This window comes from Panthera tigris, chromosome A2 (assembly GCF_018350195.1).
Source record: "Panthera tigris isolate Pti1 chromosome A2, P.tigris_Pti1_mat1.1, whole genome shotgun sequence".
Taxonomy (NCBI): Eukaryota; Metazoa; Chordata; class Mammalia; order Carnivora; family Felidae; genus Panthera; species Panthera tigris.
This window is the reverse complement of record NC_056661.1, coordinates 130,254,502-130,270,432: the sequence shown is the minus strand read 5'-3', so window position 1 is coordinate 130,270,432 and position 15,931 is coordinate 130,254,502. Positions and strand designations below refer to the sequence as shown.

Here is a 15,931-nt window from a genome sequence, read left to right as displayed (position 1 = left end):
CATGGGTTTGTAGGGTTGGAAACCCAAGTAAGCTCTCTTCAGACACCTCTGTCGGAGGCAGTCATATAGTGAGAATGCAGTGAGAAATGGGTGTCAGAGATTTGACTAGAAGAAGAGAGGATGATAGTCACAGAGAATGGAAGAGTGATTTGAGTGGCATCCATTTAGCCTGGTGTGTAATTTTTTGTTTTTTTTCTCCAGCAGTGTTCAGTTGTCTAAGCCCAGACTGTACCATCAACTGAGGATACATATGCCAACATAGTCACTGAATGATTATATAACATACAGGAGTGATGTTAAAAAAATACAATGTATTCTAGATTTTTTTCAGTGTCTTAAGCTTAGGGGAAAAAAGGTAAAACCAAAATAAGGTTTTGTCCTTCCAAACAGAGGAAGACATTTTCTTTAGTGTGTATGGTATCATAAGTAAGAAATGATTGGATGAAAATGTAATTGAGGAAAATCAGAATACTTAAATAGGATTATCTGTAAAAAATATACTTGATGAAGTAGAATTAGTAAGAAGTGGAATTAGTAATAGTACTTGGAACATCCCAGAGACTGTAAGATTGTCACTCATTGACATTCTTCTCCAGCCAAATGGATAATTAACATTAATTCCAGGTTATCTTATGTTTCTGTCAGGTCTTTTAGTGTCCTATTAAGAAAGTATAAATAAGCTGATCACAAACAAGTCATTTTTTAAAATTTTTATCCAGTTGGGTTCTCCATGGATATTTAATGTGACCGTGAACTGTTGAATGGATCAGTTCTTTTGAAACAGTGTAGTAGAAAATTTGAACAGTTATCTGGCAGATAGTTAAAGCATTTTTGACCACTGTCATGCTTTAAGTACAACTTTTGGGGGGCACTCAAAGATTGAAATAATTATCTGGGTCCTTTCACAAATAATTGTTAACTTTTTAAAAGTAAAATTATAAGATTTTTAATTTACAATAAATATTGGTTAGCATTTCAAGTTGACAATTTTAACTAGAAAGTTCAGGAATTGGTTTGCTACAGAGATAGTATCTAGATTTAGAAAGGAGGTTTGATAATCCAAGTAATTTAGTAGAGACAAAACTACAGGGAAAATTACAGATTAACTTTAGGGACTAATTTTAATACTTTACTTCTAATAAGTATATTCGTTAAACAATGTAAAGACTAAGATTTTATAGCATGTTAGAGCTGCCTTGTAAAAAGATGTAGAGGATTTTAGGCAGATAGTAATGGTTGCTATTATTGGGTATTAGTGCCTTTCAAATTAAAGATGAGGATGAAGTCCATCATTCTTTTTAGCTGCTGAGTAGCCTGTGATTGTGCCAAATCCATCTGCTACAACCTAAGCCAGGTTGAATATCTCATATTTGCCTGTAGTTGAAAAATCAAATATTGAAGCAAGAATGGCTTAGTCTCTGGAAAAACAGTTTCATTGGTGGTGATTTAGTCATACAGTCTTAGCATATGTTAAGTAGAAAGCACTGCCATTTTGGTTTGAATAAAGTGAATTTTTAAACCAGAGACAGTTACCATTAAGATACATGCAAGTCAAATTTAAAACTGGGTTTCAGAAGAAACTGTATATTTCATTTATTATTTTTTACAAAGAAGATAGGTGGAAAGGGTGAATTATATAAAATTAACACTGACATATATATTTTTTTCGTTTTAGATCACTATAAACAAAAATTCCACCAGAGGAAATGCGGAAATAGGAGTTACGGATACATTGGATTTGCTGGATGAAATACAAGCAGATAATTTTTGAAACGTGGGGAGAAAGCCCAAATTGCCAGATTACATGTGTAAATCACTGCGTTACTGCTTTAGTCATTGTCTCTATTTAGCAATGACAAGACTGGAAGAAGTAAACAGAGAAGTGAATATGCATTCTTCAGTGCGTTATCTTGGCTATTTAGCCAGAATCAACTTACTGGTTGCTATATGCCTAGGTCTTTATGTAAGATGGGAAAAAACAGCAAATTCCTTAATTTTGGTAATTTTTATTCTTGGTCTTTTTGTTCTTGGAATTGCCAGCATACTCTATTATTATTTTTCAATGGAAGCGGCAAGTTTAAGTCTCTCGAATCTTTGGTTTGGATTCTTGCTTGGCCTCCTATGTTTTCTTGACAATTCATCCTTTAAAAATGATGTGAAAGAAGAATCAACCAAATATTTGCTTCTAACTTCCATAGTATTAAGGATATTATGCGCTTTGGTGGAGAGAATTTCTGGGTATGTCCGTCATCGACCCACTTTACTAACCACAGTTGAATTTCTGGAACTTGTTGGATTTGCTATTGCCAGCACAACTATGTTGGTGGAGAAGTCTCTGAGTGTCATTTTACTTGTCGTAGCTTTGGCCATGCTGATTATTGACCTGAGAATGAAGTCTTTCTTAGCTATTCCAAACTTAGTTATTTTTGCAGTCTTGTTATTTTTCTCCTCATTGGAAACTCCCAAAAATCCAATTGCTTTTGCATGTTTTTTTATCTGCCTGATAACCGACCCTTTCCTTGACATCTATTTTAGCGGACTTTCAGTGACTGAAAGGTGGAAACCCTTTTTGTACCGTGGAAGAATATGCAGAAGACTTTCAGTTGTTTTCATTGGAATGATTGAGCTTACCTTTTTTATTCTTTCAGCATTTAAACTTAGAGACACTCACCTCTGGTATTTTGTAATACCAGGCTTTTCCATTTTTGGCATTTTCTGGATGATTTGCCATATTATTTTTCTCTTAACTCTTTGGGGATTCCATACCAAGTTAAATGACTGCCATAAAGTGTATTTTACCCACAGGGTGGATAACAATAGCCTTGATAGAATCATGGCATCCAAAGGGATGCGTCACTTTTGCTTAATTTCAGAACAGTTAGTTTTTTTTAGTCTTCTTGCAACAGCAATTTTAGGAGCAGTTTCCTGGCAGGTAAGTGTATATATAGTTTGGTTTATTATGTCAGTACCTATGATGTGTGGTTAAATCCTTCAAGAGCTAAATTATTAGAATTCAAAAGTCATGTCCTTTTCAAAAGGAGACTCTTTTTCCTGGTGCTTATTTTTGTTCATGGAATTGAAGTACTGAATGAATAGACAGTATAATTTAGTTTGTTCTTTAGCAGAGAGGTACCAAGATGTTAGGAATACTCAGCAAGTGACACGCCTCCTACCTTCTAATTGTTTTTAAACACTGATAAAGATCTTTAGAATATTAACATTTGAAGGGTGCTTAGAGATTGCACTTTAATCCTTTCATTTCACGCCTGAAGAAACTGAAAGCCATTGAAGACATATCCAGAGTCACTGGTACTAGCCTTAACCATGTTAACTAGCTCCTGGTCCTTTTACTACAACACATTTTTTTTTTTATATGTATAAAGCCATTTCCTATTTAAGTAAAAGGTGATTAGCTATATAACATTCCTAAGAAAGAAAAAATGGGTTTCTTTTTTGCTGCCCATGATGTTAAAAAAAAATAAAAAGGTCTTTTGTAGACAAGGATACTCAAATTGCATGGTTGGAGTTTATAATATTAACAAGCCTAGTCTTCCGTTCTTTGAACATTTATTGACTGCAGTGTATGTCAGATACTCTACAGGTTGCTGAAGATCTCAAGGTCTCTGTCTGAAAGAAGTCACAATGTCTAATGGGAGAGGGAAGAGGCAGGCATATAAATGATTATTACAGTGAGAAATGCTGTAGTTTGAGTACATCAGATTAGGATGTAGGATAAAAAGGAAGGTCACCTGTACTTGGTGCAATTTTCTTCTTCGCTGCAGTTGCTACAGAGTGATTTTTGGATGTGAGTGTTTAAAGGGGGATGTAGAGACTTGCCTGGGCATGGTACCTTTTTGTCAAGTGTGGGCTAGGGCAGGGAGCCAGTGTGGAAGTCAACTAAATGATAAAAACATTGTGGGTGTTGCCTGAGACCATCTTCCTCATTTGCCAGTGCAGGGGACTATTAGAACCATGATCGTGATGATGATGATGGAGGATAATGTCAGAAATTCCTAAAGAGTTCTACTTCCTTTCCCTACCCTCTATCAGGTTAGCTCCTTTTCCACCCTTCCAGCGCTAACTACTTTGTTTTTGTTTTTGTTTTTGTTTTTGTTTTTGTTTTGAAGTCAGGCTCATTCATGCTTGACACCTTTCCAGATCATCAAATCCTGCTAACCAATTATTTTGTAAGTCACTGTACCTTTCTTGTTTTCTTATACCAGTGGTCTTCTTATATCAGTAGTATGTGTACCACTGGAGGTACGCAAAAGCTTTCCAAAGACTATGTCAGCAAAAATGATTTTGAGAGAATCAATTTCCATATTCTCTCCTTCCATTCTACTCTTTTTTAAAGTTGAATTACTTGAGACTGCTTCTCAATTTAGGGTGGAGTGGTATCTTTGTGGCTTTAATTTGCATGTCTCTAATGACTAATATGTTGAGCATCATTTAATGTATTAGTCATTCACTTGTCTTTGTTGTTGAAGTATCTATTCAAATCTTTTGCCCATTGTAAATTGAGTTATTTCTCTTATGATTGAGTTTTAAGGGTTCTTTTTATATTCTGCATACAAGTCCTTTTTTAAGAAATCTATGATTTGTAAATGTTTTCTCCCAGTGTGTGACTTATCTTTTTTTCTTAATGACACATTTTGAAGAGTACAACTTTTAAATTTTATGAAGAACAATTTACCAGCTTTCTCTTTATGGACTGTGCTTTTAGTACTCTATCTAAGAAGTCTTTGGTCAACCCTAGGTCACAAAGATTTTCTTCTATAAATTAGTTTTCTTTAATGATTGTATTGTTTTAGCTTTGATATTTAGGTGCATGATCCATATGGCAGTAATTTTTGTCTATGGTATGACGTAAGGATCTAATTTTTTTTAATAGGGCTTTCTAATTATTCTAGGAAAAGACTATCCTTTCCTCTGTTGAATTGCCTTGGTGCCTTTGACCAAAATCAATGAAATATAAATGTAAGGCTTTATTTTTGAGCTCTCTTTTTTGTTCCATTGATCTATGTGTGTGACCTTCTACTAGTACTAGGCTGTCTCACAAGGTATTTTCTAATTTCCCTTAAAATTTACTCTTTGACCTTTGGGTTATTTAAAAATTGGTTGTCTGATATTGCGATATCTGAGGGATTTCCCACGTTTCTTGGTTATTAATTTCTAATTTAATTACACGTGATGGGAGAACATAGTTTGTATGATTTTAGTCTTTTATTAAGACTTGTTTTGTGACCTGGCATGTGTTTGATTCTGGAGAAAACACCATGTTCACTTGAAAAGAATGAGTATTCTGCTGTTATTGGGTAGAGGGTTCTATAAATACCAGCTAGGTTAAGTTGGTTGTTATTCTTCTCTATCTACATCTTTGTTGATTTTTTGTCTGATTCCATCAGTATTGAGAGAGGGATATTGAAAATCCTCAGTATAATTGCCAAACTGTGGGTTTATCCTTTCAATTCTGTCATTTCTTTATGTATTTTGGGATTCTGTTCTAAGGTATCTATATTCATCTTTAATTACTATATCTTTCTAGACCTTTTTATCATTATAATAAACAGCCTAGTTGAATAGTTACAATACAGACCTCATAGCTCATAAAACCTAAAATTTTAACTCTCTGGCTCTTTACAGAAAGTTTGCCAACTCCTGTTGTAGGCCAGTGCTTCTCAGCCTTTAACATGCATTGAAATCATGTGGGAATGTTGTTAAAATTCTGAAGATTGAAATTGATTTTGGGAAAGAGCTTGAAAAAATTAAAGGTGATGCAGAAACTCCTGATCAAAAGTATACCCATTGAGTAACAAGGTATTAATTTAGCTATTTAAGAGCAACATGCATCTACCTGAGTTTTGTCTGCATTCCCCAATTAGTTACTATTTGGTCACTGCTGCCTATGATGTAGGCATTGTGTCTTTGATGCAATTAAATTTTTTAAACTTAATTTAGTATTTTGTGTATAGATTTCCCAAACCGTGCTCTGTCCAGTGTTCTGTGAGATGTTAATGAGTATACTCAGAGAAAAAATGTTAGAAGAAAGAGAAACATTTCCACACTTACTTGACTGTGAAAATCTTGCCTCTACCCTTCATTAAGAGGTACCCCCAACCATACCTATAAACCTCTGTGTGAAACAATTTAGGAAACACTCCACTGGATTTATAGAAGTTCTAACCCTTTTGATTGATGTAAGCATCAGAAAATTATATAGTGAAAGGCAAAAAATTTGAGTTTTATAAGGCCAGGACCGCTTTTGGCATAACATCATTGTTAATCCAAGTAAATTTTAAGTCCTATATCAAATTCTTTAGATTTTAATTATTTTTTAAAAATTGACCTATGTTTAACATTCCTAAATGATATTGATACTGATAGCTTTGTAACAATATAATACAAACCCATTTTTTCATATCCTTTAGTGAATTTCCACTGAAAAAATAGTTCCATTGATTGGGTGGGGGCAGACCCAGTGTAGGAGGAAAAAAAAAAAAAAAAGGAAGAAACCTTTTGAGAAGATTGGTCAGCCAAAGATAGGATCAGTGAAAGTAGAGGTAGCTTGAAATCTAGTGTAGCTAGGAGCAAAAGATAAGCACCTGGACTAAGATGATAGTCTTCCCTTTAGCACAGCAATTTTCTCCTAAGATCTTGTTGAGAAGTAAAATTTAAAGAGATCTTGAAATAAGTTGATGAGATGTAGAGTTGAATAGTGTTCTGATGTGGTGGATAGTCTAAAAATGTTAAAAAGATATTGAGAGAATAAAGGGAGCAGATGGAAATGTAGGATGATGGGGTTTATTGAGTTAATGACCTAGGAGCATTTGGAATTTATAAAACAGTTTCTAGTAGGTTAATTTTTTAAAGCATATTTTTTAGGAGTCAAATCTGTGGTTATTTTACTACTAGAGGAGTAAAACCAAACAAAAACATGAGATTTAGCTTCCTAGTGGAGTACAATTGTAGCTTGGACCCTAATTTCCAAAAATGGGCTTGGCCACTTTTTCTTATTTTAAGCTTTTTTGCATGTTAGTTTTGGGTTCTGTTACTTTTACTTAGCTATAATATAAAAATTTTTCTGTTAAGGAAAAATTTGCATAGAGTATTATTCATCATTTTCAGTGTATAATTCTGCAGTTTTGACCAATACATATAGTTTTGTGACCACCACTACCACAGTCAAAATATAGAGGAGTTCAGTTACCCCCCAAAATTCCCTTCTGCCCCTTTGTAGTCTGTCCCTTTCTCAACCCCCAGGAGTTGACAACCACTGATCTGTTTGCTCTCCTTAGACGCTTTCCTTTCACAGAATGTCATATAATGAAATCATACAGTATATAGCTGTTTGAATTTAGCTCCTTTCACTTGGCATAATTCATATAGATTCATCTATGTTGTTTATATTTATTCCTTTGTATTGTATTATATTTATTCCTTTGTATTGCAGCAGTATTCCATTATATGGGTATCTCACAGTTTATTCATTACTCACTTGACTGATGTTGAAATTAGTTTTTGGTTAATATAAAAGTTGCTGTAAACATTCATAGGGTTTTTTGTTAAACTAAATTTTTATTTTACTTGGTGTGGGATTGCTGGGTCATGTCATAAATATGAATAATGGGGCTGCCACGGTGGCTTGGTCGGTTGAGCATCTGACTCTTGATTTTGGTCGGCTCAGATCATGATTTCACAGTTCATGATTTTGAGCCCCGCATCGGGCTCTCTGCTGTCAGTGCGGAGCCAGCCTCAGATCCTATGTCCCCCCTCTCTCTGCCCCTCCCCTGCTCACGCACACATGCGTGCAGGCTCTCAAAAATAAATATTTAAAAAAATAAAATAAACATGGATTATGTTTAATAAATTATCAAAATGTTTTCACAGCAGCTGTACCATTTTGCATTCTCACCCACAGTATATAGGAGTTCCAGTTGCTCCACATAATAACCGGTGCTTGGTATTGTCTGTCCGTTTTTTTTTAACCATTCTAATAGGTGTGTGGTGGTAATTCATTGTGGTTTTATTTTCAGTTACCCCCGTAACTGTTGATGTTAAGTATCTTTTCTTGTGCTTGCTTACTATACTATGTCTTCTTTGGTGAAGTACCTGTTAACATGTCTTGGTAGCTTTTAAAATTGTGGATTGCTTGTTTTAATAGTAAGTTCTGAGAATTCTTTATCTATTCTAGATAGAAGTCCATTATCATATATATGACTTGCAAATATTTCTCCCAGTGTGCGGCTTATCTTTTCTCTTAACATGTTTTTTGAAGAGCAGAAGTTCTAAATTTTGCCACAGTCCATTTTATCAGTTTTTTTCTTTTAAGAATCTTTTGATGTCATGTCTAAGAAATCTTTGACCTCACTTGAATAGAATCTTAGCTAATCCTACATGGGTAGCTTGGTTTTTTGTTTTTCCTTAGTTTTACTGAGTTTAATAACATTGTCAGAATGAGTCAGTAGTATCATTCTAAGTCATTTACATTAAAAATCTGGAATTTTACCATTAACTTCTGTTGTGTTCTATTCATAATCTCATTCTAACTTTAAAATGGAACATTACAGCTGATGTTTCCTGCAATTTGTATTATGTTCATTGAATGTGCTATTTACTTTCCTCTTTTATCCTTTTTTTTAAAAAAATAAGTCAATAAGACAGACTTACATAGTACCACAACATTTGGTGCTAGTATTATTGCTCAGCTATAGGCTTTTCAGAAATTGTGATAATTGATAATTCACATAAGGATAAAAGGGGAAGAAAGCATCCAGATACCCAAGGAAGTATACCCCATGGCTCACTCTTATGTTTAGAGATTCTCTCTCATTATCATTCACATGAGATTTTATGTGCCTTTCCTTGCCAACCATTGTCATTTGCAGATTCCATGGGAGTTTGAAGCAACTTTTTGTAGAAGCCTTTTGACTCAAATCAGAAAAACCATAATCATAGTTGATTTCTCTATAGGAGAAACAATGGCAATCACTGGGTGTGACAGATGGAACAAGATCAGCCCCGCATTTAAGGAAGGGATGAAATCCACAGATGTAGGTAGCAGTTTCATTTCTAGCAAGATGGCAGGATCAGCCATATTACTTCACTTGGCTTGGGGAGCAGGGAGTTTTAAAATCTTCTGCCAAAACTAGAAGTGCACATGTTTCATAATTTTTTGTTTTGTTTCATTTCTCTTCCTAAAGTTTTGAGCTATTTTCGTCTAGATGGCAAAGGGTGGGGGGGCACAAATTCTTTTTAGCTAGAAAGCATTCTTTTAATTTGATGTTTCATCATTTCTGCCAGAACATTGCGAAGCAGGAGTACTTTTTTTTTTTTTTTTTCTAAAACACCAACAATGGTCCTAATTTTGTTTTTCTTGAAGTAAAAACAAAGTATTTCATCTTTCCCCTGGATGATATTCCAGCTTTGAAAAATCTTTAAAAATTTTAATGACCGGAGAGAATGTTTTCCATTTTAATAATAAGACTTACCATTTATTAACTGTTTTCTATGTGCTCTACACCATTCTGTGTACTTTGTGTGTTCATTTAATTCTCATGACACTCTGAGATAGGTACCGTTATGATTCCCATTTCATAGATAAGCATGATTGAGAGGTTAGGAAACTTCCTCAAGGCTGCAGAGCTGGTATGAATCCAGGCAATCTGCCTTCACAGCTCTTAACCACTTTACTTAGTTCCATATATTTTTAGAGTTGGAAATGAGCATAGAGATTATTTAATGTAATCTCTTTATTTTGCCCATGGGAAAAGTAAGATTCAGTAGACTGAGTTTGATTCCCATACCACTGTTGTTTCACCTTTATTAGGGTTGTAGTGGAAAAAATGTCTATTTTTGCTGTTTCTATTTTGAGATACTCAAAAGAAGAAAAAATATAAGATTTCTAATGCATTTAGAGAACTTTAACTCTACATCAATATCTCCTATCAGCAATAGTCATTTAGTTGAAAAAATAATCATCTTTGAGATTTCTGCTGGCGTGCTCATAATGACTTGATTTCAATTTGAAAATGCTTCACTGCAAATTACAGCTACCATTTATTGTACTAGCCATATTTCACATATTTCTAATCTGTAGTATAAGCTCACAAAATAAATATTAGTCCCCTTTTATAGATTGAGACTCAAAGGTTAATTAATTTGTTCAGGTACACACAGATGGTACATGGCTGAGCTAGGATTGAACCAAAGTCTAACTCCAAAGCTTGAGCCCTTTCCACTAGACCCTATTGCCTCTGTATAAAGAAATCACTTGACTTTAAAACTGTGAAGTAGCTTTCCTAATGTTCTTAAAATTTCCTGTACTGAACACATTTTTGGAGGTTGCCTATTATTTCTTAAATATGGGTTTGTCACATTAAAAGGCATAATACCTCTATTAATATAGTGTTTCTTAGTTGGAATTCCATTTTCCTTAGATTTCCATGTACACTGTTTACTAAATCTGGTTTACTTAATGTGGCTGCTACAAAAATACCTCTGAACGTTAATTTTATCTCTTATGTAAATGCCATATTTTTAAAAATGAAATTCCAACATTGATATCTGTATACTGCATAAAGAGATTTGGTTCCTATTATCTGAGAAATTTTATGATATGAAATGGTTGAATATTTTGACCATGACTTGAAAGCCTAGCTGAATAGAGAATAGCTAGTTACTATTTTTATACAAAGGATATTACTTACAGTTTATTGGTCTGCTAGTATGTTCAGATTCTATCTGCTTTAAAATTTGAATCATGTCCTATAGTTTGATAGTGTCCATAGGGTGATTCGGAGAAACAAAGCCTGAAAAGTACCTACACTTAAAAGTTTTGATTGGGTAAGTTGATCATATTTATTACAGGGAGTTGTTTAAAATATAAGAATATACCAAGAGTCACAAATGCCTTTTAGGTTGAAGCTGTAAACGTTTGCATGCCAGTAAAATTGAAGCTTTCTGAAAATGGCAAGTGGCTAAAACATCCTAAATATATTTTTTCTCCCCTTGGACATATTTGCCATCTGTGAAGACTGCTAATATTTTTGTGTTGCCAAACTGCTCACTTTTATTTGTGTATGTTATCTTGATAGTATATTTAATACTGTTTTTTTCTAAGCTTGCTTACTCAAAATAACCTAATAAAAATGTTTAATGATTTTTTTGTCAAATTTGACTTTTAAAAATTAATGACAATATAAAATTACCAGTTTTCTAAGATTATAAAAACAGATCATCTGTTGTATGCAAACCATCTGTGATCAGTAAACCTCTAAATATCTGCTTATTTAGCTCTATTATATTAAATATTATCAGTGTTGTATAACTGACATGAGAGTGTTGAATAACATCACTATCAGTTAACATTTTAATTGGAATTTTAAATTATTTAATAAGGCTTCCTACTTAAGGTATACACAGACTGGCAATTGAAGTTTATCATTACTGTAGTTCATTGTTAAATTATAAACTGTTCAATGCAATGCTTTTTTCTAACGGTAAAACTATATTTTAATTTCACAATAAAAATCTTAGATTTATAAAATTCTTTAAGGTAATTCAAAAGAAGTCAGTGATAACCATTGGTATTGTATACACATGAATATTTAAACAAAGGGTAGTCTCTACCCTTGACAAGATTTGATAAATAAGGCCAAACTTAAATATTTCTGGGTCAGCTTTCGGAAATGGAAATTTCCATTCTTTTCACTGTAGGAAATAGGAAAGATGCAGAGATAGAAGGTTAATAAGTAAAAGAGGTTAGAGTGGGAGAGAGCCAAAGCATAAGAGACTGTTAAAAACTGAGAACAAACTGAGGGTTGATGGGGGGTGGGAGGGAGGGCAGGGTGGGTGATGGGTATTGAGGAGGGCACCTTTTGGGATGAGCACTGGGTGTTGTATGGAAACCAATTTGACAGTAAATTTCATATATTAAAAAATAAAAAATAAAAAAAAAATAAAAAAAAAAGAAGGTTAATAAGTAGCCTTAACTAAAGAAAAATGTTTTGATTAAACAAAATGAGAATTGAACAATTTTTTTTTTTTTTTTTTTTAGAGAGAGAGAGAGCTCCTGCAAGCCAGGGAGGGGGAAAGGGAGAGGGAGAGAGAGAATCTTAAGCCTGACATGGGACCCTATCTCAGGAACCATGACATCATGACCTAAGCCAAAATCAAGAGTTGGACTTAAGAGCTTAACCAGCAGAGCCACCCAGGTGCCCCAAGTTAACATTTTTTGATGGTATAACATTCTCTTACAATTTGCAGTGTCAAAGTTTAGTTCCCAACTCTAGAATATCAAATTCCTTATTTATGAATTATCTTTAATATGTATTTCTGTATGTCCTGAAATTTCCTAGTAACTTAGTACAAAAAGGCTGCTTACACACCTGAACTTCTCATCCTTCTAAAATCTATCCTGATTTTAGGAAAAATGTATAGGAAATTTTTTTTAAGAGGGTGATATTTTTTTCTAATTCTCTTTTTTAAATCCTTTAATTATGTCTGTATAGTAAAATAAATAAATCAACATACCTGCAAGAATTTTGAGTAGACCAGTTTTATTTGGCCAGAAGATCTTTTTTTTAAGATTTTTTTTAATGTTTATTTTTGAGAGAAAACTAGTGGGGAAGAAGCAGAGAGAGAGAGACAGAATCTAAAGCGAGAGAGAGACAGACAGAATCTAAAGCAGGCTCTGTATTGCCAGCACAAAGCTGGATGTGGTGCTCAAACCCATGACCCATGAGATCATGACCTGAGCTGAAGTCAGACAACTGACTGAGCCACCCAGGCGCCCCAAGCCAGAACATCTTTTAATATGTGCCTTAAATAAGTGAGACAAATACCGTATGATTTCACTTACATGTGGAATCTAAACAAATCAACAAAACTACAAGACTCTTAAATATAGAGAAAAAATTGGTAGTTGCCACAGGGCAAGTGAATGGTGGGGGTATGGGCAAAATGGATGAAAGGGATTAAAAGGTACAAATTTCCAGTTATAAAATAAGTAAGTCACAGAGATGAAAAGTATAGCACGGAGGATATAAATAATATTGTGAAAATGTATGGTGATAGATGGTGACTACACTTACTCTGGTGAGCACTGAATAATGTATAGAATTGTCAAACCACAGTGTTGTACACCTGAAACTAATATAACACTGTAGGTCAATTATATTTTAATAAATTTTTTAAATGCCTCTAAAAAAAAGAAAATGTATGCCTTTAGGCAGCAATGCACTTTCCTTTAGAATCTTTACCACTATTTATCACAGCTGCTTCACATAATCCTGAAGGTGTTTATGACCCTTGCTATAAATGGTAACATAGTGAATTAGTTTCTTATATTACCATCTTGATCAGAAAAGTACGAGTTACATAAAGTTAAAGGTAGAAATAATAAAGTTGTCATATATTGGTCATGTTATTTAGTAATTCTTTTATATGAATGGCTGACAAAATGTAGAAGTAATCCTTTGATCAATTAAACCCTGTACACAAAAGATTTTTTGTTATACCGGAGCAACATATGCAGTAAATGTTTGGAAAATAAGAAAGAAATGAAATTATTAGTATTTGTAGATAAGATGACTACCCGGCAAACCGAAGAGCAAACTGAAAAATCAGGTGAAAATGCTGTAGTAACAGTTGTGAGAATTGTACTGCATCTTTAACATCGTAAACTCTCTCATAAAAGGTTGATTTGGTTGATAGAGTTATCATTAACCTAGCCAGTATAAAAACTGTGTAAATTCTCTTGGAATTGTATAATATAAGTACTATAAGAAGAAATAAATGGTGTATAGTGAGAATATATATGTTTAATACTATTCAGGTAGCAAATAATAACATGTAAATATAAAAAAACAATCAATATCCTAGAAGTCAGTAATCAGAAAATGCAATAGAAATCATTCCACTCATAGAACAACAAACATGTGGTGCCTGAGTGGCTCAGTTGGGTAAGCATCTGACTCTTGGTTTTGGCTCAGGTCATTATCTCACAGTTTGTGGGTTCAAGCCCCATGTGGGGCTCTGCACTGACAGCACAGAGCCTGCTTGGGATTCTCTCTGCCTCTCTCTGCCTCTCCCCCTTGCTCATAAGTGCTCTCCCTCTAAATTGATAAATAGGCTTAAAAAAAGAACAATAAACATAAAATGCCTAGAAATAGATTTAAAAGAAACTTATGACATTTTTACAAAGAAATAGAAAACTCCAGTGAAGGTTTTGAAAGAAGACTTGAATAAATGAAAATACACGTCATACCTTCTGGGATAGTAATACTCAACACTGGGCCCTGTGGACATGTTAGTGGAGGAAAGTTTAAATCTGAACTGCACTTCTATTTCCATCAAGAGGAGCAAGTCAGTCTAGAACTTCAGAGGTGGGGTCTCTGGTAAATTACCTCCCATTTTAAGATGACACACTGAAGGAAAAGCGTGAAGCTGTGTACATTACAGGGTGCTCATGAATTTGTATCCTGACCTTGTGTTCTGTTAGTGATGGGACCTGGATTAAGTGGTCCAATCTGGATTAAGATACGTAGTTGTAATAGCCCCAGCTCCCTGGAAGGAACCAACAAAAATCCTCTTGGAGAAAGTGGATTATTCTAGGCCTGAAATATATGTGTGTGTATTTTTGCATACAGTGTCCTGCTCAGAAATATAACCAGGGACACACACACATGGTATCAAGAGCAAGAAACAGCAGGACCAACAGACAGATGACCAAAAAGTCTTGTGATCATGGAATTCTCAAACACAGAAAACCATCATATTTACAAAGCTGGAAAAAGCAAAGATAGTACATAAAGTTGGAAACTATAAAATAGTGACAAGGCAGACTTAAAAATAGCAAGTTTTAGAATCCTAAAAATACCTGAAATTAATTCATTGCGCAAGACTAACGTTAGATAAAGCTGAAGTGAGCATTAGTGAATTCAAAGATACATTTCAGAAGAAGCTATGCAAGAAGGAGCACAAAAGAAAAATAGGGAACACACAGAGGAGTAAGTCTCAAAAAAGGATACAATGAGAAGGTCTCTATTTTATTGGAGTCCCAAAAGAAAGGAGGAAATAAAGGCCAAAGGAAATATTTGAAAGGACAAAAAGACCAGTGGAACAGAAAAGAGTACAAAAACAAATCCCAGAATACTTGATTTATGATAGAAACATCACTGTAGAATAATGTGAAATGGTTGAGATTTTTTGGGTAATTCAGTGTACAGTTAGAAAAAAGTGAAGTTGATTATAATCAAACAAAAATCAATTACATTTGGATTACAGGCCAAAAAATGCAAAGGTCAAGATAATAAAGCCATTAAAGGGTAATGTAAAATAATCTTCTTGACCTTTGGGTGGAGAAAGATTTAACTTACACAAAATGACATTACAATTAAAAACATGCTAAGCAAAAAACAGCATTAAGGGGAGGAGAAAGGCATTTGCCATATATCCCAAAAAAGTCTTACCTAAAACATACTGAGAGCAAAACAAATCTGTAAATAATAAAAAGGCAGTCCCATGGAAAAAGGGGCAAAATAGTTAACACTTCACCGAAGATGAAACTTAAATTTTCAAAGGGATTTAAAATAATAATCAGAGAACTCAATACTTATTCTGGTTTTATTACAATAGAAAATTAAAAGGAATCTAGCAATAGGGATTCAGCTAATTAAAATTTTATACATATGATAGTAATGCCATTTCTTCTTTACACATGATGTAGAATTTATTAATAGGCTTACAATATATTAGAAAGTTTACAGAATATTATCCTACGTTGGTAAAAAAAATGAATATATATATTGTGTGAAGTCCGATAATATTTTAAAAAGCATGTGTAGAGGACAGTATTTGCAATGATTTTAATCACTTATCCTTTTACTTATTTGTGTTTTCTAATGTTTCTAAATTGAGCATGTACTATATT

At 33.8% G+C, this 15,931-nt stretch overlaps 1 protein-coding gene across 1 annotated transcript in view; it reads left to right on the top strand.

The window, feature by feature from the left end:
* Window positions 1–15,931, top strand: part of TMEM168 (transmembrane protein 168) — a 32,717-nt gene that overhangs the window by 3,820 nt on the left and 12,966 nt on the right. The window contains exon 2 of the mRNA XM_007089149.2: window positions 1,676–2,932. Coding sequence (XP_007089211.1) covers window positions 1,805–2,932 — 1,128 coding nt within the window. The 5' untranslated portion in view covers window positions 1,676–1,804. The remainder of the gene's footprint in view (window positions 1–1,675; window positions 2,933–15,931) is intronic.